Raw genomic sequence first — 26,160 nt, 5'->3', positions numbered from 1 at the left:
ATCAAATACTTATACTGGACACTGCAAAACTCATTGTAAAATATCTTATAAAATATATAAACACAAAGCTGACTCCCCAGGTCAAACTACGTATACTATGGGGTATAGTTTTAACTATTGGCTATTTCTGAAGACCCTTTCACCTCTGTGTTTTCAACTAGGGTGTCTCTAGCTGGTGTACAGCTGGTAGTTGTAGCTTTGCAATTAGTGATGTTGCGAACATAACATTTTAACATTTTTGGTTCGCGAACGGCGAATGCGAACTTCCGCAAATGTTAGTTAACCGGGCGAACCGCCATTGACTTCAATAGGCAGACAAATTTTAAAACCCACAGGGACTCTTTCTGGCCACAATAGTGATTTAAAAGTTGTTTCAAGGGGACTAATACCTGGACTGTGGCGTGCTGGAGGGGGATCCATGACAAAACTCCCATGGAAAATTACATAGTTGATTCAGAGTCTGGTTTTAATCCATAAAGGGTATAAATCACCTATTATTCCTAAATTATTTGGAATAACGTGCTTTACTCCCTTTAGGCAGCACATAGTTAGATCCTCCTTTAGGCAACACATAGATTCCCCCATATTAAGCAGCACATAGTTAGAGCCCCCCTTTAGGCAGCACATAGTTAGATCCCCCCATATTAGGCAGCACATAGTTAGAGCCCCCTTTAAGGCAGCACATAGTGGGATTAGAACCCAAGGCCCCAGCACTGCAAGTCAGCAGTGCTAACCTCTGAGCCACCATGCTACTCTTACCATACAGCTAATATGCATGGTTGCTAAAATGGACAGAGATGTCAGCAGAGAGTACCAGAAAAATTAGGCATGTACACATGGCTCAAAAATTTAGCATTGTTGCAGCCGCAGCTGTAGCAGTGCCCAGAAAAATTGCGGCAGCATAAAAAGTGCAGCACCAGAGGCCAGAAGAATTAGGCATGTACACATGGCTGAAAAATAAGAACAAGCGCATATCCAAGAGTCCAGAAGACTCTATAATGCAGGACGGAGAAACACACAAAGAAATTATTTTCTAAATAAAATTTTTCATCAAATAAAGAAACAGAGTTCTTCCCTCTCTGTATTTTACTTTTGAAAATTTAAGTTAAAAAATCTTTGTGTAATGGTTAGTACTCTTGAAAATTCAAGTTTAAATTATCATAAAGTCCAGAAAGCTCTATAATGCAGGATATAATGCTCTATAATGCTATCTGACAATTCAAGAAAGGAAGCAGCAGCGGGTACAACATCATCATCACAACGTACGCCCATGTTTGTAATGCTGCCTGACTGAGACATATCCCTGTTAACTTCATCCTCTGGCAATAATGGTTGCACATCACTCATGTCTTCAAACTGATGTGTTAATAACTCCTCTGACGGATCAAGTAAAGTTGCTGTGGTGCTAGTGTTGGTGGTGGCGGCAGGCGGGCAAGTGGTAGCAGGAGAAGTGCCCGAAGCTAAGCTAGAGGAGGAGAAGGATGGCGCGTCAAGGTTCCGAGCAGAAGCTGTAGTAGATTGGGTGTCTTGTGATAGCCGGTCAACTAAGTCCTCAGAACTTTGGTGGTTCAGGGTACATGGCCTCTGAACACTGCCCATTCTAGGGCCAAAGGGAATCCTAGCACCACGACGGCCCCTGCGGGATAGCCTTCCTCTGCCTGTCATTTTTTTAGTTAAATTTGCACAAGTATCACACCTAATGTGATTTGCACTAAGGTGACACAATTTGCCTTGCAGGCAAAAAAACTGGCAACTGTGACGTAAACTGACAGTGACGACTGGTTTTATTTAACAGCCAGAAAAGGTATTTTTTTTTTATTTGCACAACTGTCACACCTAATGTGATTTGCACTAGGGTGACACAATTTGCCCTGCAGGCAAAAAAAATGGCAACTGTGACGTGAACTGACAGTGACGTCTGGTTTTATTTAACAGCCAAAAAAGGTATTTTTTTTTAAATTTGCACAACTGTCACACCTAATGTGATTTGCACTAGGGTGACACAATTTGCCCTGCAGGCAAAAAAACTGGCAACTGTGACGTGAACTGACAGTGGCAACTGGTTTTATTCAACAGCCAAAAAAGTATTTTTTTTTTTTTTATTTGCCCAACTGTCACACCAAATGTGATTTGCACTAGTGTGACAATGAGCAAAAAAGCTTGCCAGCGGAGTTCCCCTTTTAAGCAGTGGTCCCCAACCAGGGTGCCTCCAGCTGTTGCAAAACACACGGACTGATATATTTCAGCCCCTTGAATACTGTAGTAGTTAGTTGCTTTAAAGAAAAAATAGCTTGCCAGCGGAGTTCCCCTTTTTTCCAGTGGTCCCCAACCAGGGTGCCTCCAGCTGTTGCAAAACACACGGACTGATATATTTCAGCCCTTTGAATAATGTAGTAGTTAGTTTTTTAAAGAAGAAAAGCTTGCCAGCGGAGTTCCCCTTTTAAGCAGTGGTCCCCAACCAGGGTGCCTCCAGCTGTTGCAGAACACACAGACTGATATCTTTCAGCCCTTTGAATACTGTAGTAGTTAGTTGCTTGAAGGAACTTAACCCCTTAAGGACCAAGGACGTACCGGTACGTCCTTGGTCCTGCTCTCCTGTTATAACGCGGGGTTACACAGTAAGCCCGCGTCATATCATGGCGGGCCCGGCGTCATAGTGAAGCCAGGACCCGCCTCTAATAGCGCGCAGCGCCGATCGTGGCGCCGCACGCTATTAACCCTTTAGCCGCACGCTCAGAGCTGAGCCGCGCGGCTAAAAGTGAAAGTTGCCGGCTAGCTCAGTCGGGCTGTTCGGGATAGCCGCGGCTAATCGCGGCATCCCGAACAGCTGACAGGACAGCGGGAGGGCCCCTACCTGCCTCCTCGCTGTCCGATCGCCGAATGACTGCTCAGTGCCTGAGATCCAGGCCTGAGCAGTCATGGGGCAGAATCGTTGATCACTGGTTTCTTATGAGAAACCAGTGATCAATGATGAAGATCAGTGTGTGCAGTGTTATAGGTCCCTATGGGACCTATAACACTGCAAAAAAAAGTGAAAAAAAAAGTGAATAAAGATCATTTAATTCCTCCCCTATTAAAAGTTTGAATCACCCCCCTTTTCCAATAAAAAAAAAAAAAAAACACAGTGTAAATAAAATAAAAATAAACATATATGGTATCACCACGTGCGGAAATGTCCGAATTATGAAAATATATCATTAATTAAACCGCTCGGTCAATGGCGTGCGCGCAAAAAAATAGTGCATTTTGGTCACTTTTTATATCATTTAAAAATGAATCAATAAGTCCTATCAATGCAAAAATGGTACCGCTAAAAACTTCAGATCACGGCGCAAAAAATTAGCCCTCATACCGCTCCATACACGGAAAAATTAAAAAGTTATAGGGGTCAGAAGATGACAATTTTAAACGTATTAATTTTCCTGCATGTAGTTATGGTTTTTTCCAGAAGTACGACAAAATCAAACCTATAGGGTATCATTTAAATCGTATGGACCTACAGAATAAAGATAAGGTGTCATTTTTACCGAAAAATTTACTACGTAGAAACGGAAGCCCCCAAAAGTTACAAAACTGTGGTTTTTTTTCAATTTTGTCGCACAATGATTTTTTTTTTCCGTTTCACCGTAGATTTTTGGGCAAAATGACTGACGTCATTACAAAGTAGAATTGGTGGTGCAAAAAATAAGCCATCATATGGATTTTTAGGTGCAAAATTGAAAGAGTTACGATTTTTTAAAGGCAAGGAGCAAAAAACGAAAATGCAAAAACGGAAAAACCCCCGTCCTTAAGGGGTTAAAGGGGTATTCCAGGAAAAAACTTTTTTTTATATATCAACTGGCTCCAGAAAGTTAAACAGATTTGTAAATTACTTCTATTAAAAAATCTTAATCCTTTCAGTACTTATAAGCTTCTGAAGTTAAGGTTGTTCTTTTCTGTCTAAATCCTCTCTGATGACACCTGTCTCGGAAAACGCCCAGTTTAGAAGCAAATCCCCATAGCAAACCTCTTCTAAACTGGGCGTTTCCCGAGACAGGTGTCATCAGGGAGGATTTAGACAGAAAAGAACAACCTTAACTTCAGAAGCTCATAAGTACTGAAAGGATTGAGATTTTTTAATAGAAATAATTTACAAATCTGTTTAAATTTCTGGAGCCAATTGATATGTATATATATATATATATATATATATATATATATATATATATATATATATAAAGTTTTTCCTGGAATACCCCTTTAAGTTTTATACTGGAGTACCATTTTTAACCAGCGGTTCCCTCCCAACCAGGGTGCCTCCAGCTGTTGCAAGACACACGGACTGATATCTTTCAGCCCTTTGAATACTGTAGTAGTTAGTTGCTTGAAGGAACTTAAGTTTGATTCTGGAGTACCCCTTTAATCCAGCGGTTCCCTCCCAACCAGGGTGCCTCCAGCTGTTGCAAGACACACGGACTGATATCTTTCAGCTCTAAAAAGGGCTTTTTTGGGTGTTGTCCTTAAAGCAGATGTTACACTAGTGCTTTAGAAGTAAACTGGACCCTGATTACACCACCTAGCAGCAACCTAGCTATTGCTTTCCCTATACAGCAGGAGCAGCTTCTCTGACCCTCCACTTCCTAAGCCGGCAGCATGCTGAATGAGGGTAAAATGGCGTCCGTGCAAGAGGTAGGAGGGTCTGGAAGGGAGAGACTGCTGCTGATTGGCTGTTATGTGTCTGCTGACTCTGACTCACAGGGTCAAAGTTTACTGCAATGTTAAAGTATAGGGGGCGGATCGAACTTCACATATGTTCGCCCGGCGATGCGAACGCGAACATGCTAAATTCGCCGGGAACTGTTCGCCGGCGAACAAATCGCGAAATCTCTATTTGCAATGGCTATACGTCACCCTGATTGGAAAACACTGATTTAGAGGAATAGTGCATATTCAGCCTAGAATGAATAACTTGATGTCTTTCCATCTTTTGTTTAGTAAAAATCCCAAGATCAGGCCCCCACTAAATATACTTTTATAATATGTCCAAGGGGATGATGTTGGACAGCCCTAATAACTAGTAAGTAAATAAATAAGTGGGTTTTAAAGGGGTACTCTGGTTTTAATAAACTAATGCCAAAAAGTTAAACAAATTTGTAAATTACTTTTATTTAAAAATACTTTCTAGTACTTATGGGATGCTGTATGCTGTAGAGGAGGTTGTATTGTTCTTTTCTGTCTGACCACAGTGCTCTCTTCTGACACCTCTGTCAATGTCAGGAACTGTCCAGAGAAGGAACAAATCTCCATAGCAAACCTCTCCTGCTCTGGAGAGTTACTGACACGGACAGAGGTGTCAGCAGAGAGAACTGTGGTCAGACTGAAAAGAACTACACAACTTCCTGTGGAGCATACAGCAGCTGAAAATTACTGGAAGGATTATTATTATTTCTTTTAAATAGAAATAATTTACAAATCTGTTTAACTTTTTGACACTAGTTAATTTAAAATAAAAACAAATTCCATTGGAGTACCCCTTAAGGCAACATCTGAAACAACTATGAGAATTTTTGTTGTTGTCATACCCAGCACTGTTATTTTATATAAAACTTTAACAGTATATACTTTTTATTCAAACAATCTCCTAAAGTTCCAGATGAATCAGCAACATGTTCGTGGAATATTATAGGTGCACTGTAACAAAGCCCATTGTTCTCTAAAAGTTGCCTTTGTTTTATGATATTGTTATGTAGATACTTCTAAGAAGTGAAAAACCCACAAGTGCTATGTTTTGTTGTTCTTTTAAAGCAGCGAATCCTGTCTGTAAGACACAGCATGATGCTTTTATACTCAGCTGGATAGAGAAGTTGTCTGGAAATTAAATAGAGAATGGCACAAGAAAGTTGAGAGAGGGAAAGAAACAAAAAAAAAACACCTTACAAAAACACATACTAAAAGAGAGAAAAAGAAACAAACTTTACACGAGACAATAAAATAAAATGCTACACAGGAATAATTGAGAATTCATTATTGATAAATTCTTTGTGTTTTGTTTCTGATTTAAATTATTTTTCATGTTTTATTTTAAATAATTGTATGGGAGTATTTTTCATGACAAACACTTTAAAACCTTTATTTACAGAGAGTTTGAACAGACTCATTACTATGCCATAACTGCCCAACATAGAAAGTGTGGTTAGAGACATGCAAACTCTTTATTTTATAAGAAACTCCTTCGTTGTAGAGAGAATAACTATTACTTTCATGAGAAATGTATCACAAATTTTCTTAGACCAAATTTTCTTAGACCTTTTGAACAGTGAAATACACTTTTTTTTTGGACCAATACATTTCAGTAAATTAGGCTTGCAATCTAATTTCCCTACAGATGTAGCTACAGCCAACTTGATCGGTAAAGTGTTACTCGTCTGGTGAGGTAGGATGCGTTATCTTTGTAATACTCCAACTTACATTTTAGAGGAGTAGGGAGCCCTGTTAAAAGAGGGACTCTCTGCTCCCATATACTAAGCGACGCAGCATTCAGTAGTGTGTGCCTCGCTACTCAGTTAACATTCACTGAACTCGGTTCATTGCCACTTATCTTCAAGGTCACTGTACACATTGGTTAGGCAAGGTGCAGAGCAAAGCAAATGAAGTTAGTGGGAGTGGGAATACATGTATGCACTGCTGGGTGCAAGAGCTAGAGCATGCTGCCATACTTGCTCTCTCCTGTCTGAGAGCACTCCTCTGTGCTCTCTCCTGTCTGATAGTACTTCTCTATGTTCTCTCCTGTCTAATATTAATCCTCTGTGTCTGATGGGACAGGAGAGAGCACAGAGGAGTGCTATCAGACAGAAGAGAACACAGAGGAGTTTTATCAGATAGAAGAAAGCACAGAGGAGTGTTATCAGACAAACGAGAGCACAGAGGAGAACTATCAGACAGGAGAGAGCACAGAGGTGTGCTATCAGACAGGAAAGAGAACAGAGTGGTCCTATCAGACAGGAGAGAGCACAGAGGAGTGCTATCAGACAGGAAAGAGAACAGAGTGGTCCTATCAGACAGGAGAGAGCACAGAGGAGTACTGTCAGACAGGAGAGAGCACAGAGGATTACTATCAGACAGGAGAGAGGAGTACTATCAAACAGGAGAGAGCACATGCAGAGTGCTATCAGACAGGAGAGAGCACAGAGCAGTGCTAACAGACAAGAGAGAGCACAGATGGGGTCCTATCAAACAGGAGAGAGCCAAGAGGAGTACTATCAGACAGGAGAGAGCACAGAAGAGTGCTATAAGACAGGAGAGAGCACAGAGGAGTGCTATCAGACAGGAGAGAGCGCAGAGGAGTGCTATCAGACAGGAGAGAGAACAGCAGAGTACTATCTGACAGGAGAGAGCACAGAGGAGTGCTATCAGACAGGAGAGAGCACAGATGGGGTCCTATCAGATAGAAGAGAGCACAGATGAGTGCTATCAGACAGGAGAGAGCACAGAGGAGTACTGTCAGACAGGAGGGAGCACAGAGGATTACTATCAGACAGGAGAGAGGAGTACTATCAGACAGGAGAGAGCACAGAAGAGTGCTATAAGACAGGAGAGAGCACAGGGGAGTGCTATCAGACAGGAGAGAGCACAGAAGTGTGCTATCAGACAGGAGAGAGCGCAGAGGAGTGCTATCAGACAGGAGAGAGAACAGCAGAATACTATCTGACAGGAGAGAGCACAGAGGAGTGCTATCAGACAGGAGAGAGCACAGATGGGGTCCTATCAGATAGAAGAGAGCACAGATGAGTGCTATCAGACAGGAGAGAGCACAGAGGAGTACTTTCAGACAGGAGAGTGCACACAGGAGTACTATCAGACAGGAGAGAGCACAGAGGAGTGCTATCAGACAGGAGAGAGCACAGAGGAGGGTTTTCAGACAGGAGAAAGCGCAGAGAAGTGCTGCCAGACAGGAGAGAGCACAGATGAGTACTATCAGACAGGAGAGAGCATGGAGGAATACTATCAGACAGGAGAGAGCACAGAGGAGTGCTATCAGACAGGAGAGAGCACAGAGGAGTGCTAGTCCACCCTTACTTACTGGACTTTTTCCATGCCTGTGCTTCAGCTTGGACTTAGCCATTATTTTATAAGTCATATTTTCTATAAAAAGGGGAAAAATTACAACATATAAAAAGTTTTTGTGTTTGACAGTGCCCATTTAAGACATATGTAACCAATTTGTTTATATGTTACCCAATACGATACAATTGGAGAATCTAAATCATGCATTTTTGGTTCTATAAAACTATTTCCAAGTTATTCACTATTAGATGTCTTGAAGATATATAAGTACTATGAGGGAGATCAAAACCTGTTCAGAGGAAAAGTTGCTGAGTTGCTCATAGTAACCAATCATATCGCATTTTTCAGAGGCCTTTCCAAAAATGAAAAAAGTGATTTGATTGGTTGCTATGTGCAATGCAGTAACTTTTCATCTGGACACGTTGTGATAAATCTCCCCCTGTATCTTAGACTCGTATATAACTATAAAAAGCTGAGTGCTCTACATCTGTGACAATGTTTTTATTGATGCCCCTCATGTTCTACTCATTGTCGCCAAATCTTAGTTTTATAAAAAATGGATACAGTAAATCCATGGCTTAAATGTGCTCTAAAATTCTGTTTACATAAGACCAGTAAGTTAAATCCTGGCTTTAAGTTTTCTTTCCAACTACTTCCTAGACATTTTAACTTGACCTTGACTCTTAAGCCTTCCAAAACCTGTTTGCTGCCAAGTTCTTGCTTGTTAATGCAAATTGTAATGACACCTAACAATGCATCATAGTACTTTTATCTACTTGCAGTCAGTACTCTAAAGAAAAACAGTGCAGCATAAAGGAGACATCTATTGATGAATGCCCAGGGTTCTTCTTTCCCAGAAATGCTTGGAATTGTCTAGAATTCTCTTCTGGACTGGTTCCAATGACTCCTAAATCTTGTCTAGTAATTTTCACAATTATCTAAAACAAATTTTATAAATGCAATGCAATAAATCATATATGCTGATAATGTATTCCTATTACATTAGTGTATATTATATCTCCTTAAAGGGTTATACAGTTTATAAACCCCATTTCCATATATGTCATATTAGGGAATTCTAAGTAAATATCCTGTTCAGGTTTCTCATTTTTTCACCCCATGTCTTCCTCTGGAGGACTTGTATGGTCCTGCATTACAGACAATCCACTGATGTAAATAGTCACTGTGTAAAGCCCAAAGGGGTGCTCCAGTGGAAAAAAAAATGTTATTCAAATCAACTGGTGCCAGAAAGTTAAATTTATTTGTAAATTACTTCTATCTTAATCTTTCCAGTACTTATCAGCTGCTGTATGCTCCATGGGAAGTTGAGTAGTTCTTTTTTGCCTGACCACAGTGCTCTCTGCTGCCACCTCTTTCCATGTCAGGAACTATCTGGAGCAGGAGAGGTTCTCTGGACAGTTCTTGACACAGACAGAGATGTCAGCAGAGAGCAATGTGGTCAGACAGAAAAGAGCACCTAAACTTCCTCTGTAGTATACAGCAGCTGATAAATACTGGAAGGATTAAGATTTTTAATAGACTTATATGTCAAATAAAAATATATAATAGTTAAATTAACCTCTATCCTGCCCCCATATGTGAAGGATGTTTTTTTTGTTTCAAGTCCCATGCAAGTATGTAGGACTTCTAGTGCCTTACTCCACAATCTCCGCTCTGCTCCTCCTGGTGAATGCGTCAGTCCTGCATGCCAAGGCCCCCCTTAACAAAGACACACCCACCTTTTAAGCCACACCCCTTTTATTTTCAGCTTACAATGTCTTTACTACAACGCAGCCCAACCTGAGGATGGGATATAAGGATTAGAAATGAGGATTAGCTATGGGGACGGGATATGAGGACAGGATATGAGGTCGGGATATGGGGACGGGATATGAGGTCAGGATATGAGATGGGGATATAGCGACAGGATATAGAGAAGGGATTAGAGGTCCGGATATGAGGACAGGATATAGGGCAGTATATGAGTGCCGGATATGAGTTTGGGATATGGGGACGGGATATGGGGTCGAGATATGAGAACAAAATATGAGGACAGGATGTGAGGTCGGGATATGAAGAGGGGATATGGGGTCAGGATTTAGGGATGGGATATGAGGACAAAAGCTTCCCCCTTTGTTGCTTTTCCTCCCCCACAAGGATAAGGTAGGAAAAACCGGGCAGCGCCGGGTGCAAGGAACAAGAATAAGATGGGGCCCTCACCAGGTAAGTAGATTTAAAAACAAATTCTTCTTTATTCCATAGATAAAATAAAACTTACAAACATCCACAGAGCAGGGAGACAAAGATGAACAGGGAGTGTGGATTGGCCATGAGCGTTTCCCACCTGTGCAAGGTGCTTCTTCCGGCCTCCAAACGGAGGCCGGAAGAAGCACCTTGCACAGGTGGTAAACGGCCGTTGCCAATCCATACTCCCTGTTCGTCTTTGTCTCCCTGCACTGTGGCTGCTTGTAAGTTTTATCTTATCTGTGGAATAAAGAAGAATTTATTTTGAAATCTACTTACCTGGTGAGTGCTCCATCTTATTCTTGTTCCTAGCACCAAATTGATTATAGATACGTTGACCAAGGTAGATAAGATGTTACGTCTGTTTTCCCTTCATTTATATAAAGGGAATATGCATCTCGATGTTTACTTACATAAATCTAGTTGTTCCTTTTCATATTTTCTCTTTAATCCCGCTGTCTCTGTTAATATTAATTCCTGTTTAATTATTCATGTTTAACTTTACTGAAAGTTTTGTATTTATTTAGACACAAACATTACTGATTTTCTTAAATGGGTCATGAATTTGTAATAAGTCAATATTATTGAAATGCCGGAAACATGACATTTTATGCATGTTTGTTTCTTGTTGGACTTACTTCAGGGAGTTTTCCAGTATAAATATTTTTTAACAGTCACCCTGATCTTCCACGGCCCCCAGCAGCTCTGATGTAAAATATTCAGGTCCACTACTGCATTTCTCTTTTTCCTGTTTCTGAGATGTCTCAGTAGGACTTCATGATGTCAGATTTCCCTTATTTAAAGGGGAGCTCCGGTAAAAAAAATTCAAATAAACTGGTTCCAGAAATTTATACAGATTTGTAAATTACTTCTATTTAAAACTCTTAATCCTTCCAGTACTTATCAACTGTTGTGTGCCCCAGAGGAAGTTGTGTAGTTCTTTCCAGTCTCACCACAATGATCTCTGCTGACATCACTGTCCATGCCACGAACTGTCCAGAGTAGGAGAGGTTCACTATAGAAAATTGCTTCTTCACTGGACAGTTTCTGACATGAACATCAGAGTCAGCAGAGAGCACTGTGATCAAACTGGATAGAATTACAAAACTTCCTCTTGAGCTTACAGCAGCAGATAGGTACTGGAGGGATTAATATTTTTAAATAGAAGTAATTTTCCAATCTTTATAACAGTTTGGCACCATTTGATTTGAAAACATTTGTTTTCCACTGGAGTTCCTCTTTAAGGGAATAAGGCCTTAGATTTTACCTTTCATAACGCAAAGCATGGCATTATATATGGTAACATTTTCTTCCTCACCATCCCCAGAGGACGTTCCTGCCCACGGGGAAGGTTAGGATATGAAATTAGAAAGTGGCCCCACCGATCCAGTGTGTAGTCTCCTGGGCGGGGAGCTATACTTACCAAGTCCCATCTTCTCCGGTTATAATCACACCAGTCTCAGCATGATTGAATGCCCTGGGAAGTCTCGTGCCATCACTGTGCTCTGTCTGTTTAGGGAGCAGAGCTGTGACGATGGCTGTCAATCATCCAAGCAGGCATGATTACAGCCGCGAACAACCGGTAAAGATAGCTCCCATCCAGGGAAATGCTTATGGGGCCGGCAAAGGGAGAGTTTATAATTTCATAACCTTTCCATCCCTGCAGGCAGGAACATCCCCTGGGGATGGTGAGGAAAACGATTTTTACCATATATAACAAATTGCCATTCGTTATGTATAGTCAAATCTAATGATTGGTTCCCCTTAACCAATGATTGGCTGAGCAGACTGATTGTCCTCTCACATCTCATGTCAAAAGTAGGGAAGAGATGTGCAGTGAGAGGACCATAAGAAGGGACCATAAGAAGCCCCAACTGTTGGGGACTGAAGATGGCTACTCTTTCCTTCTGGAGATGTGTATGGCTTGGCATTAAATCGCAATCAGTTTCTAAAACTCTGTAGTTGGAGTGAAAATCTGATGTCTAGGGAAAACTACCTGAAAAGGGGCTGTGATTGAGCTGCTTTTCATAATTCAACCTTCCATAGTGCCTAGTGGGGTGAAATGGCCTATGAAGCTCCAAAACACCAGTAATGGTGATCTGCTTAAGGGGAACTTATACTACCTTTACCTAGTCGACAGGCCTCTCACATGCCAAGCCAGAACACCCTGCTCTGTACTGATGAAGGGCAACAAACCCTGAAAGAGCGCTGTTTGCAGATGGGTACTTTTTCCTTCTGGAGAAATCTCTGGCTTGGCAATACATCCCAATCAGTGTCTTAAACTCTGTAGTTAAAAGCTGATGTTTATGGAAAACTACCTGAATAAGTATTGTGATTGAGCTGCTTTGCATATTTCTGTTGCCATAATGCCCAGTGGAGTGCTAATGGCATTTAAAGCTCCACACACCTTTAAAGCTTACCGCCTTTAAAGGGGTTATCCAGGAAAAAACTTTTTTTTTACTATATCAACTGGCTCCAGAAAGTTAAACAGATTTGTAAAATACTTCTATTAATAAATCTTAATCCTTTCAGTACTTATGAGCTTCTGAAGTTAAGGTTGTTCTTTTCTGTCTAAGTGCTCTCTGATGACATGTGTCTCGGGAACCGCCCAGTTTAGAACCAAATCCCCATAGAAAACCTCTCCTAAGCTCAGCCACGTCAGCCACCAATTGTGCAAGTTCTCCCACTTAAAAAGATGAGAGAGGCCTGTAATTTTCATCATAGGCATACCTCAACTATGAGAGACATAATGAGAAAAAATGTGAATTCAAATAGAGAATACAGATATGGTCGCACATCCACAACATGCACAATGATCTAATGCTTCTCATCAACATTTATTAAACTAACAGATTGTTAGTGTACTTTATGATCATGAAGTGCAAGCCCGCTAGCAACGTCACAACCACCTGTAAATAGCGGGTCCCTAACGTCCCTAGCATAAAATGGCGTAGCACTGAGAGGCGACCACCAGTGCCCTCAGGGGGAATGATCCACTGGCAGAGCAGCCACAATGCCACTTAAACCTGTCCCAAGGCCTCACCTCCCCACAGACTCGGCACCATGGCAGCAATGGACGCCGCTCAGCACCACACCAGTGTGAACAAGGTGTAAAAGCTCACTTACCATGTGCTCCCAGTCAGAGACTGGGAGGCTGTCAGAAAGGAAGGGGCCCTGAGCAGCTTTCTGCTAAGGTATAATATATGCTGCTAAGGGTTAATATAACGGATAATTTATCCTGCTAAGGGATAATATATGCCTGGGCTGAGTAAAAAAAAAAAAAAAAAACACAATGTGAATTCAAATAGAGAAAACAGACATGGTTGCACATCCACAACATGCACAATGATCTAATGCCTCTCAGTAACATTTGAATTCATAATGAGAAAAAAGAATCCATGAAATCACATTGTCTTATTTTTAACTCCTTAATGACGAAGGACGTATATTTATGTCCTTCGCCGATTCCCCGCGTCATATCGGGTTAGTCCCAGCGGCCATCAAAGGCCGGGACCTGCGGCTAATACAGGACATCACCGATCACGGTGATGCCCTGTATTAACCCTTCAGACGCGGCGATCAAAGCTGACCGCCGCATCTGAAGCGAAAGTGAAACCATCCCGCCTGCTCAGTTGCGGTGAAATCGCAGCGTCCCGAACAGCTTACAGGACACCGGGAGGGACCTTACCTGCCTCCTCGTTGTCCAATTGGAGAATGACTGCTCTGTACCTGAGATCCAGGCAGGAGCAGTCAAGCGCCGATAACACTGATCACAGGCGTGTTAATACATGCCAGTGATCTGTGTAAAAGATCAGTGTATGTAATGCTATAGGCCCCTATGGGAGCTTTATCATTACAAAAAAAAAGTTAAACAAAGTGTTAATAAAGATCATTTAACCCCTTCCCTAATAAAAGTTTGAATCACCCCCCTTTTCCCATTAAAAAAAATGAAGCATATGTGGTATCACCGCATGCATAAATGTCCGAACTATAAAAATATATCATTAATTAAACCGCACGGTCAATGGCGCACACGTAAAAAAAATCCATAGTCGTAAAAAGCGTATTTTTGGTCACTTTTTATGCCATTAAAAAATTAATAAAAGTGATCAAAAAGTCCTATCAAAACAAAAATGGTGCCGATAAAAAATTCAGATCACAGCGCAAAAAATTAGCCCTAGTACCGCCCTGTACCTGGAAAAATTTAAAAGTTATAGGGGTCAGAAGGGGACATTTTTAAACGTATACATTTTCCTGCATGTAGTTATGACAAAATTAAACCTATATATGTAGGGTACCATTTTAACCGTATGGACCTACAGAATAAGCATTAGGGGTCATTTTTACCGAAATATGCACTGCATAGAAATGGAAGCCCCCAAATTTACAAAATAGTGTTTTTCTTCAGATTTTTTTTTTCCGTTTCGCCGTTGGATTTTTGGGTAAAATGACTAATGTCACTGCAAAGTAGAATTGGTGACGCAAAAATAAGCCATCATATGGAATTTTAGGTGGAAAATTGAAAGGGTTATGATTTTTAAAAGGTAAGGAGGAAAAAAACAAAATGCAAAAACTGTAAAACCCGGCGTCCTTTAGGGGTTAAATAATTGATTTGCAAATTATGGTGGAATAAGTATTTGGTCAATAACAAAAGTTCATCTCAATACTTTGTTACATACCCTTTGTTGGCAATGAAAGAGGTCAAACGTTTTCTGTAAGTCTTCACAAGGTTTTAACACACTGTTGCTGGTATTCTGGCCTATTCCTCCATGCAGATCTTCTCTAGAGCACTGATGTTTTGGGGCTGTCGCTAGGCAACAAGTACCAAAAGTTTTCTATAGGTTGAGATCTGGAGACTGGCTAGGCCACTCAAGGACCTTAAAATGCTGTGTGTTTGGAATCATTGTCATGTTGAAAGACCCAGCCACGTTTCATCTTCCATGCCCTTGCTGATGGAATGAGGCTTTCACTCCAAATCTCACAATACATGGCTCCATTCATTCTTTCCTTTACACAGATCAGTCGTCCTGGTCCCTTAGCAGAAAAACCGCCCCAAAGCATGATGTTTCCACCCCCATGCTGGTGTTCTTTGGATGCAACTCAGCATTCTTTCTCCTCCAAACACGACAAGTTGAGTTTTTACCAAAAAGTTCTACCTTGGTTTCATCTGACCATATTACATTCTCTCAATACTCTTCTGAATCATCCAAATGCTCTTTAGAAAACTTCAGATGGGCCAGGACATGTACTGGCTTAAGCAGGGGGACACATCTGGCACTGCATGATTTGAGTCCCTGGTGGCGTAGTGTGGTCCCGGCTCTCTGCAGGTCATTCACTTGGTCTCCCTGTGTGGTTATGGGATTTTTGGTCACCATTCTTGTGATCATTTTGACACTGCGGGGTGAGATCTTGCGCTAAGCCCCAGATCGAGGGAGATTATTAATGTTCTTGTATGTCTTCCATTTTCTAATAATTGTTCCCACAGTTGAATTCTTCACACCAAGCGGCTGGCCTATTGCAGATTCAGTCTTCCCAGCCTGGTGCAGGTCCACAATTTTGTTTCTGGTGTTCTTTGACAGCTCTTTGGTCTTGGCCTTAGTGGAGTTTGGAGTGTGACTGTTTGAGATTGTGGACATGTGCCTTTTACTAATAACAAGTTCCAACAAGTGCCATTAATACAGGTTACGAGTGGATGAAAGAGGAGACTCTTAAAGAAGAAGTTACAGGTCTGTGAGAGCCAGAAATCTTGCTTATTTGTAGGTGAACAAATACTTATTTTCCACCATAATTTGCAAATACATTCTTTGAAAATCAGACAGGGATATTATGGATTTTTTTTTTTTTCATTCTGTCTCTCATAGTTGAGGTATACCTATGATGAAAATTTCAGGCCTATACATATGATGAAAATTACAGGTCTCTCATCTTTTCAAGTGGGAGAACTTGCACAATTGGTGGCTGACTAAATAATTTTATATATGACACAAAAACTAAAATTTACTAAAAATCTCTAATTTACCAATTTTTAAAACAAAGGTAGTAAAAGGTTTTAAGTTTCATTTTTTTTAAGTTTTTTGTTTATTTTTGTCTGTTTTCTTAAACTAGTTAAGCTAACTGTAAATTTTGCTGTATATATGTTTCATAAAAAAAATTCTCGTTTTGATGTGTACAAATTACATGTCATGGCTGGTGCTAAGTCTAGGTCCCTTGAGCAATGATGATGATGTAGCCAGTAAATTTATCACCGTAAATGATGAAGTGGGCCACAGTAAGAGGTCATACCTTCTATCTCTTTTACATGCCTCTTTTCTTGTTCCATAGTTTTTTTTTCTGTATTGTTGACTATGGCAAGTCACGGAAGTCATGTGTATTAATGTAGTTCTCTGAGATAAAGTTGGCATACCGGTATGAACTGTCATTAATTATATTGGTCACAACCAGCACCTTCCATCCTCAGAGACTCTTATGAAGGGCAAAATTTGACTCCCCTGATAAATACTCTCATAAGTATCTGTCAACAGAGAGATATTAATTATAGTCAGTGCCCTAATATAGGTCTACTCTATCATGGCCTCAATCGTTACCTGTTCCATCTGTAATGTTATCCAGTGCCATAGAGAACATTACACAGTTGACGGATAGAGATACATGCACAAATTTATCAAGCAGTCTGATAGGGGGAAAAAAAGAATGCAATAACTCTCTGTGGTACTGTGGAAGTTTTCCATCTCACAGAAAGAAAACTAGTGTTTTGAAAAAGTTTACTTATATTGATAAGGGGGAAATAACCTGATCAAATAGGTTATACATTAGTTTAATATTTCTATATTTCTTTTCTTGAGCATGTGAATTGCATATACTATTATAGTTTGACAACAGTCTCAATGAATTACAGCTATGAAATATTAATATACATATTCATAAAAATATTTATCTATAATAGAAGATGAAGTAACTTTGTGTAACGGGACAGTGGGTGTCGACCAGATGGGTCTGGCTTTTGGTCATGCTCAAGAGTGGACCCTATAGGTTTTTAATCCCTTATTTCACCCCAAAATGTGAAAGCTAGACTTATCTGTTAGAAGGTGCCAGGTGGGTAGCGGCTGACCCAGAAGACCAGGAAACACTTATGCATTTCACCAAAGGGTCAGACAAGACTAGTGAAGGTCCAAGCGTGGGTCATGAGCAGGCCACAAGGCAGCATACAGGCTGGGAAGTCAAGGCAGGCGGTGCAGGGTCAGCAATTTGTGTCTGGCACAGGAGAAATGGTGTGGTACAGGGGTGGCACATAGAATCAGAATCTGTCTGAGATTAGGCAAAGGGTAATAGGATCAGATATTCAGACTCTTAAAGGGGTACTCCAATGGAAAACAATTAAAGGGGTACTCCAATGGAAAACAATTTTATTAAATTAAATGATGCTAGATAATTAAACAGATTTGTAAATGACTTCTTTTAAAAAATCTTAGTCCTTTCATTACTTATAAGCTGCTGTATACTACAGAGGAAGTTGTGTAGTTCTTTTTATCCTGACCACAGTGGTCTCTGGTGATTTTTCTATGTTGGTTTGCTACTACAGCTTCCTCTTGAGCTTACAACAGCTGATAAGTACTGGAAGGATTAAAACATTTTTTAATATAAGTGATTTAAAAAAAAGAAACATCTCCAGGTATGTCTGCATAGAGCATACAGAGGGATAACTTGTGAAAAGTATACTTTAGAGGTTCTTGGGCTAAAAGTCCATTTTTTTATGGCAAATTTATTTCAATGATTACAATGGGAACAGAGTATACCAACATTTCAGTAGGAGTATTTGGTGACATGTATTTCCCGATGGAAGGGATGGCATAATATTAGGCTTAAGCTTCACGGTCTGTTTAATGTGGGCTCCCCTCTAGGGCCCTGCCCTGCTCCTCCAGAATTAATGGGCCACAGTGTTTGTTTGAGTTTTCTCTTCACAGAGGTGCTTCCAGTTGCTTGAGAATCAAGTTGGAGTGCCACGGATCAGACCATTTGGAGATATACCAATAAATCCTTAAATGTTATTATCCCTTTAAATAATAGTATCCAGATTAACTGACCTGTGGTACAAAGGGGTATCTTCGCTTCTCCAAATATTTGATGAGTCTTTCTTTAACATATAAGATGTGACATGTTTTTTTTTGGTTTGCACGGCCATGGCTCCGCAGAAGAATTCATCCTACTGTCATTCAATGGGGTTAATTCTCCTGATTCCCATATAACATGCCACCAAATTCCAAAGTAGGTTTATTTTTTCAAGAAAAGAAGAAATTCAGTGTTTGTAGTAAAAATATAATTTGAAGCGCTTAAAAATCCGTAGACAAACAAACCAACACCGTAGCTGCGAGTCTCACACATTTCGAGCATCAAACCTTTTATACATATGTTTATATGTATATGCTATTGTATTTGCTCTCTCTTTTTCTCTCTTGCAAATAAATAAACAAATAAATAAATACACAGATTAATAAAAAAAATCAACTAAACAAATATCTGTAAATAGGAAAAAATAAATAAATGCAGACTTGTCTTTTAACCATTAGATTTGACTAAACAATCATGCTGAATCCCAAATATTATTTTGATTATGATGATTATAATTATTGGTACTGTATAAAAGGATATGTATTGCCAAAGCTTTCCATTAACTTTTTGTTTACATGAATTAACTATTATCTTTTTTTCCCCAGTATATGATCTTCTCAGGCTTTGCACAGTCATACGTGTGCAGTACTTTAACATGAAATATAGGTTACTTGCATGTCTTGCTTTCTATCATGCCTTATTAAAGTATATTTTCTTTCTTACAGTAAATGAGGGAGGTATAAAACAAGCATCAAATATGTGTCCGGATCCAGGAGAACCAGAAAATGGGAAAAGAATAGGCTCTAATTTTAGGTAAAATTTTATTCCCAGTAAAGAGCATAGAAAAGGTTTATGTTACAAAATGTATTGACAGAATCCCCTATAAATACTAATCACTAATACAATGCCGCATTCTTTGCTCCATCTTTCATTACTAAACTTTTCATTTTTTATAGACATGTTTTTCCAGAGGCAAATTGCACTCGTCTGAATTTTCCAATATACAGAATAATTGTGTTGTGTGAACATTTGCTGTTAAAATGCGTCTACATCTAAGGGTCACCTTATGTAAACTCTTTCTACTAATGTGATCATTACATACGCTTACCATTAAAATTGTTTGCTCATTAAAGTCATTCATATCTCCTAGCAGGCGAAAAACCAAGCCTTGTCCAATATATTACTTTTTCGGTTAGATGTATATTAGAGAATATCCAGTCAAAATAAGCGTATATCTCCTATCCGCAGATAGGTGATCTCCAATATGAGGCGATCTCCAATCCGCCATTTCCAATATGGGATTCCAGCTCTGCTCCACTAATGAAGTTTTGCACCCAGCATGTAAGCTGGTAGAAACACACCCCCTCCATTCATGTCTATGGCAGAGGCAGAGACACGCAAACGCTTAGTCTCTACCTCTTCCATAAAGACAAATAGAGGGGGCATGTTTTGACCAGCTAACATACTGTGTACGAGATGCGCTTTAGAGAAGCAGAACCGGAGTAGAGCCGGGGCCCTGTATGGGAGATCACAGGGGGGCCCAGCGGTCGGACCCCCCGCAATCAGAAACGTAACCCCTATCCTGCGGATAGAGGATAGGTTTCTTTCTGTTGGACACCTTCTTTAAGTGAATATATATAAAAATAGATAGATATAAGATGATAGATAGATAAATAGATAGATATGATATATCTATCTATCTATCTATATATATATATACATATATAGATTATATATATATATATATATATATATATATATATATATATATATATATATATAGCTCTTGTAGTTAATATATGACTCTTGAAATGTCTTTTCTGTGTGTCAGAAGGACTAAAATGACTTTGCCTAATGAGTAGGTTCTTGGCTCTCTGTAGAAATTACATTACAGCTTTCACAGACTTTTTTCAACTCTTTCTTCCTATTAGCAGGTGAAATAGCTCAGGTTGGATTCTATATCTGCTTTTCAACCAAGAATGAAAGAGCCTTGGAGAGAATGTCCATTCATACTTTTTGAGTATAGTTTTTGATTAATATTTTTCAGGTTAACTTCATTTAGGGCTTCATACGCTGACTTATTCTGAAGATTATTCTTCGTAGAGGCGGCTTTGATAGATAGCTGGATAGATTGATAGATATGAGATAGATAAATATGAGATAGATAGATAGATACTGTAGATAGATATATAGACAGATATATATTCCAGAAGTAGAGCAGCACAGCAGCACTTCATGCTTGAAAGTTGTGGCTTTATTCAGTCACCAAAAGTACAGCAACATTTATACCATTGCTCTTGGCCATTGTCGGCTTCAGATGGCCGTGGTCATGACATCCCACCACACCCCCTCTATTCATGTCTATGGGAGTGGTCCTTGCCCCCCTCCCACAGAAATGAATGGAGAGGGCATGGGATGATGTCACGACCATGGCCGCTCAAAGCCTGCACTCTGGAGATCACATGGGGTCCCAGCAGTCGTATCCCCCACAATCAGACAATTTATCCCTATCATTTGGAGTGGGGATAAAATGTCTAGAGGTGGAGTACCTCTTTAAAACATTTGTTAGAACAGGTTCTTTAACCCTTGGCTGTGTACCATCTATACTTTCATTATCGAGGAGCACGTACATACCTAAACCTTGGTAAAGGTAAGTGTTAATGTCTGGATGATGCTTCCAAGTTATAGAAACATTCCAGAAAATCTACTGTGGTATATAAGGGTGAACAGTAGCACAAAGGAAAGCTTTTCAGCCCAAGCAGTTATGTGATCCTGTTCAGATTGTGCATGTTTACCTGGCTTACCATCACCATTACAATTATGTTAGCCTAATGGAAGTATCTGTAGTACACATTTAGACACATGGGGGACATTTATCAATGTTTGCTTATGTATTCCTTTTTTTAGTTTTTTTTTTCTTACAATTTTTTTTGCTTATGTGCGACTTATTTATCAACTGTTTTCAGCCTGTTGATAAATTTCTTTCACGTAAGCAATTGTTATTTTTTTTGCTTTGGTAGTGGCTTTTTCTGCTCCATGAATGAGCTGGAGTAAATTTATTGGGTTTTTTCATGCGATGCACCTTTATTGCGACTTTCGCCCTTGATAAATCTCTGAGCACTGCAAGTCAAAAATCACTTTTTGCTTTGGTGAGCAAGATTTTATTTTTTGCTTAGGACACTGCACAAGCAAAAAGTCGCAGAAAAAAAAGATAGTAGGCGCACGTGCCTTTTTTGGAACAATTTTAAGAAAAAAAACCCTACTAAATGCTTTGATAAATGTCCCCCATGGAGATTCATTCACAATATCCATTTTTCTAGTTTTAGGAGACATGTAACAACATCACTTAATATTATCATCGATCACTGAGTATTTATTTTATTCTATAATATTGTGTCCTTTTATGTTTTGTTATAGTCTGGGTGCGACAGTTCTGTTTTCTTGCGATGAAGACTATGTTCTTCAAGGTGAAAAAAAAATCACCTGTCAAAGGATTGCAGACGTGTTTGCAGCATGGAGCGACCACAGACCCGTGTGCAAAGGTAAGAAGCCAAGCAAACATGAAAGTGAAAATATATCAAATGATGTTTGTTCTGTTTTAAAGCAATGCTCCAGCGACATCCCCCAACAGTAATCAAGATAATCTTAATAGCCACAAGTTCTGTTTGGTGAATCAACAACCAACATGCTGTTATTTTCTGGGGATTTTTTCCCCTCATTTTATTAGTTGCTGGCAGAAAGTTTGGAATGGATCCAGACCAGATTTTTGTTGTACCTAGCAGCAGATTTGAAATGGATCCAGACCAGATTTTAATTGTACCTGGTAGAAGATTTGAAATGGATGCAGGTCAGATTTTAGTTGTATCTGGCTTTTGTTGTCACTTGTGCCCCCCTCCTAAGGTTATTTAGGGAACCATTTATGTCTGTGCAGGTGCTAAGGATATTCTTTGCCGTTCAATGTGTATGTGTTCTCTGTCCCATATGGATGATGTAGCCAGAATCTAATGTGTTAGCCTTGGTTTGCTGCTAGCTCGCATTTGTCTTTTCTAAGTTTTTCTATATGATTGTGTTGGCAAACATCCGTGTTCCACACCCCTACCCCTTAATTCCCTGGATGAACTTGATGGACATATGTCTTTTTTCGACCGTACTAACTATGTAACTATGTAACTATGTGTTACTTGCCTGTTAGTGATTTACATGATTCAGTTTGCGGATACTACTACACCTATCATTTGCATGTGAATTGTTGTTCACTTAGTGTGCAAGTTCTCTACTCTGGTCTGCTACAGCCACACTCAGTGAGAGTTTACTCATCATTATGCAGGTGCAACTGTTCGTATCTACCGTAGTCATCCTAGTGAGTATTACTCATTATTTCTAACTTGCAAGAGCTTGTATGCATTTTTTTTGCAAATGCTGTAAGGCTATCATGACCGACTGGGTGGACAGGGAGAGTGAGCCCTAAGTTGTCCCTAGTAACACTCCCCCTGCCTACTTGCCCAAACACCCAAAGCCGTGAATCGACAACTCAGTCAAGGCCAGAAACAGAAATTGAAAAACTACCAAACAACCAGATATACCAGACAGGATACAAATACTAACAGGGCAGAATATAGTGTGTAAACAAACAGTTCACAAACCGGAATCAAGGTAAACAGCAGACATGATAAAATGGACAAGACTAGGTATGGAACAGGTATACAGCAGAATCCATGAAAATCAGGGGATTAATGGAAGAACTGCGAGCTAAAACACTAAACTGATCACGTAACATAGGACACTGTTCACACTGGGACACAGAACAAACAAACAGGACACCCCACTCCACAAAAGGAGTAGACGGCATAATAAAGCCAAATAGACTACTGGCCAGGAAGCACACTCCACCGTGTGATCAGGATGCTGACCCAGTAGGAAACAGAAATTTGAAGGGATACTCCCGTGGAAAACTTTTTTTTTTTTTTTTAATTTAAACAGATTTGTAAATTTCTTCTATTAAAAAAATCTTAATCCTTCCAGTACGTATTAGCTGCTGAATACTACAGAGGAAATGGTTTTCTTTTTGGAACACAGAGCTCTCTGCTTACATCATGACTACAGTGCTCTCTGCTGACATCTATGTCCATTTTAAGAACTGTCCATAGCAAGCATATGCTGCTCTTGACAGTTCCTAAAATGGACAGAGATGTCAGCAGACAGCATTGTGGTCATGATGTCAGCAGAGAGCTCTGTGTTCCAAAAAGAAAACAATTTCCTCCGTAGTATATAGATGTTTTAATAGAAGTAATTTACAAATCTAAGAAGAAAGCAGGTAGATGCCAGGGATTAAGAAACTTCACCTTTATTAGATCCATGTTAAAGACATTGACATGGAGAGACTTCAATAAGACAAGCGATTAAAATCCCAGGAGTCAGCGCCAGGCATGACGCGGTTCAGGTCATGTGACCTTTCATCAGATGCATGGTGGTTTTCTTTAAGTTTCTTAATCGCTGGCATCTACCTGCTTTCTTCTTATCCTTGGAGGACTATTTTGCCATGCGGTGGCCAGGTGAGCTGACTATCTGCTATTTTTGCTAATTTACAAATCTGTTTAACTTTCTGGCACCAGTTGATTTAAAAGAAATTTTTTTTTTCCACGGGAGTACCCCTTTAATATATGAAACTCTAGACCAGAACCAGATGAGTCTAAAATAGACTCCAGGAAACCAAACAGGAATTATTACATAAAGAGCACAGGTAACACTAGACTAACACAGAGTGAACACAGACTAAGCAGAACGGACATACTAATGCTAAAACCAACAAATGTAACAGACTAAAATCCACAATAAACAAGTCTATTTAACCATGACTGAAACTAAAATATATCACAGGATAAATACAAGGTGCATGCTCAAGCAGTCTTGGAAGTGTATTGAACAAACAGGCATCATAGAAGCATTATTGCACAAAATAACCAGCAGAGAATGCAGGAGAACTCTGGTTAAAATAGACACACCCGAGATCTCATTGGTTCTGAGCATTAACCATTCCCAATCCAGGGAGAATAGCAAACTGCTCAGAACAAACTATGAATACATACCTAAACAGAAAAACACAAAAACAAATAAACAGAGATTCCATGGGTCTTCCCGTTCTGATCTACCATTAACCCCTTGGGGACGGAGCCCATTATGACCCTAAGGACAGGAGCATTTTTTGCAAATCTGACCACTGTCACTTTAACCATTAATAACTCTGGAATGCTTTTACTTATAAATTTGATTCCGAGAAAGTTTTTTCCTGACATATTCTACTTTATGTTAGTGGTAAATTTTCGGTGATACTTGCATCCTTTCTAGGTGAAAAATTTGAAAATTTCCTGAAAAATTTGAAAATTTTGCATTTTTCTAACTTTGAAGCTCTCTACTTATAAGGAATATGGATATTCCAAATAAATTATATATTGATTCACATATACAATATATCTACTTTATGTGTGCATCATAAAATTTACGAGTTTTTACTTTTGGAAGACATCAGAGGGCTTCAAAGTTCAGCAGCAATTTTCAAATTTTTCGCAAAATTTTCAAAATTGGAATTTTTCAGGGACAAGTTCAGGTTTGAAGTGGATTTGAAGGGTCTTCTGGTTAGAAATACCCAATAAATGACCCCATTATAAAAACTGCACCCCTGAAAGTATTCAAAATGACAATCAGTAAGTGTGTTAACCCTTTAGGTGTTTCACAGGAATAGCAGCAAAGTGAAGGAGAAAATTCAAAATCTTCATTTTTTACACTGGCATGTTCTTGTAGACCCAGTTTTTGAATTTTTACAAGGGGTAAAAGGAAAAAAATCCTCTCAAAATTTGTAACCCAATTTCTCTCGAGTAAGAAAATACCTCATATGTGTATGTCAAGTGTTCGGTGGGCGCACTAGAGGGCTCAGAAGGGAAGGAGCAACAATGGGATTTAGGAGAGTGAGTTTTTCTGAAATGGTTTTTGGGGGGCATGTCCCATTTAGGAAGCCCCTATGGTGCCAGGACAGCAAAAAAAACACATCGCACACTATTATGGAAACGACACCCCTCAAGGAACGTAACAAGGGGTACGGTGAGCCTTAACACCCCACAGGTGTTTGACAACTTTTTGTTAAAGTCGGATGTGTAAATGAAAAAAAAATATTTTTCCACTAAAATGCTGGTTTTTCCCCAAATTTTACTTTTTTACAAAGGGTAATAGGAGAAAATGCAGCCCAAAATTTGTAACCCCATTTCTTCTGAGTATGGAAATGCCCCATGTTTGGACGTCAAGTGCACTGCGAGCGAACTACAATGCTCAGAAGAGAAGAAGCACCATTGAGCTTTTAGAGAGATAATTTGTTTGGAATAGAAGTCGGGGGCCATGTGCATTTACAAAGCCCCCATGGTGCCAGAACAGTGGACCCCCCCACATGTGACCCCATTTTGGAAACTACACCCCTCACGGAATGTAATAAGGGGTGCAGTGAGCATTTACACCCCACTGGTGTTTGACAGATCTTTGGAACAGTGGGCTGTGCAAACAAAAAAATTTTTATTTTTCATTTTCACGTACCACTGTTCCAAAAATCTGTCAGACCCCTGTGGGGCGTAAATGCTCATTGTACCCCTTATTACATTCCGTGAGGGGTGTAGTTTCCAAAATGGGGTCACATGTGGGTATTTATTATTTTGCATTTATGTCAGAACCGCTGTAAAATCAGCCACCCCTGTGCAAATCACCAATTTAGGCCTCAAATGTACA

General features: G+C 39.7%; 1 protein-coding gene across 6 annotated transcripts in view; it reads left to right on the top strand.

The window, feature by feature from the left end:
- CSMD3 (CUB and Sushi multiple domains 3) overlaps nt 1-26,160 on the top strand; it is a 1,342,864-nt gene that overhangs the window by 574,963 nt on the left and 741,741 nt on the right. For all 6 annotated transcript variants that reach the window (XM_056522623.1, XM_056522621.1, XM_056522626.1 and 3 more), the window contains 2 exons: nt 19,119-19,206; nt 21,811-21,935. In XM_056522623.1, the coding sequence (XP_056378598.1) occupies nt 19,119-19,206; nt 21,811-21,935 (213 nt within the window). The remainder of the gene's footprint in view (nt 1-19,118; nt 19,207-21,810; nt 21,936-26,160) is intronic.

This window comes from Hyla sarda, chromosome 5 (genome assembly GCF_029499605.1).
Source record: "Hyla sarda isolate aHylSar1 chromosome 5, aHylSar1.hap1, whole genome shotgun sequence".
NCBI classification, from domain to species: Eukaryota; Metazoa; Chordata; class Amphibia; order Anura; family Hylidae; genus Hyla; species Hyla sarda.
This window is presented reverse-complemented; position numbering and strand designations above follow the sequence as displayed.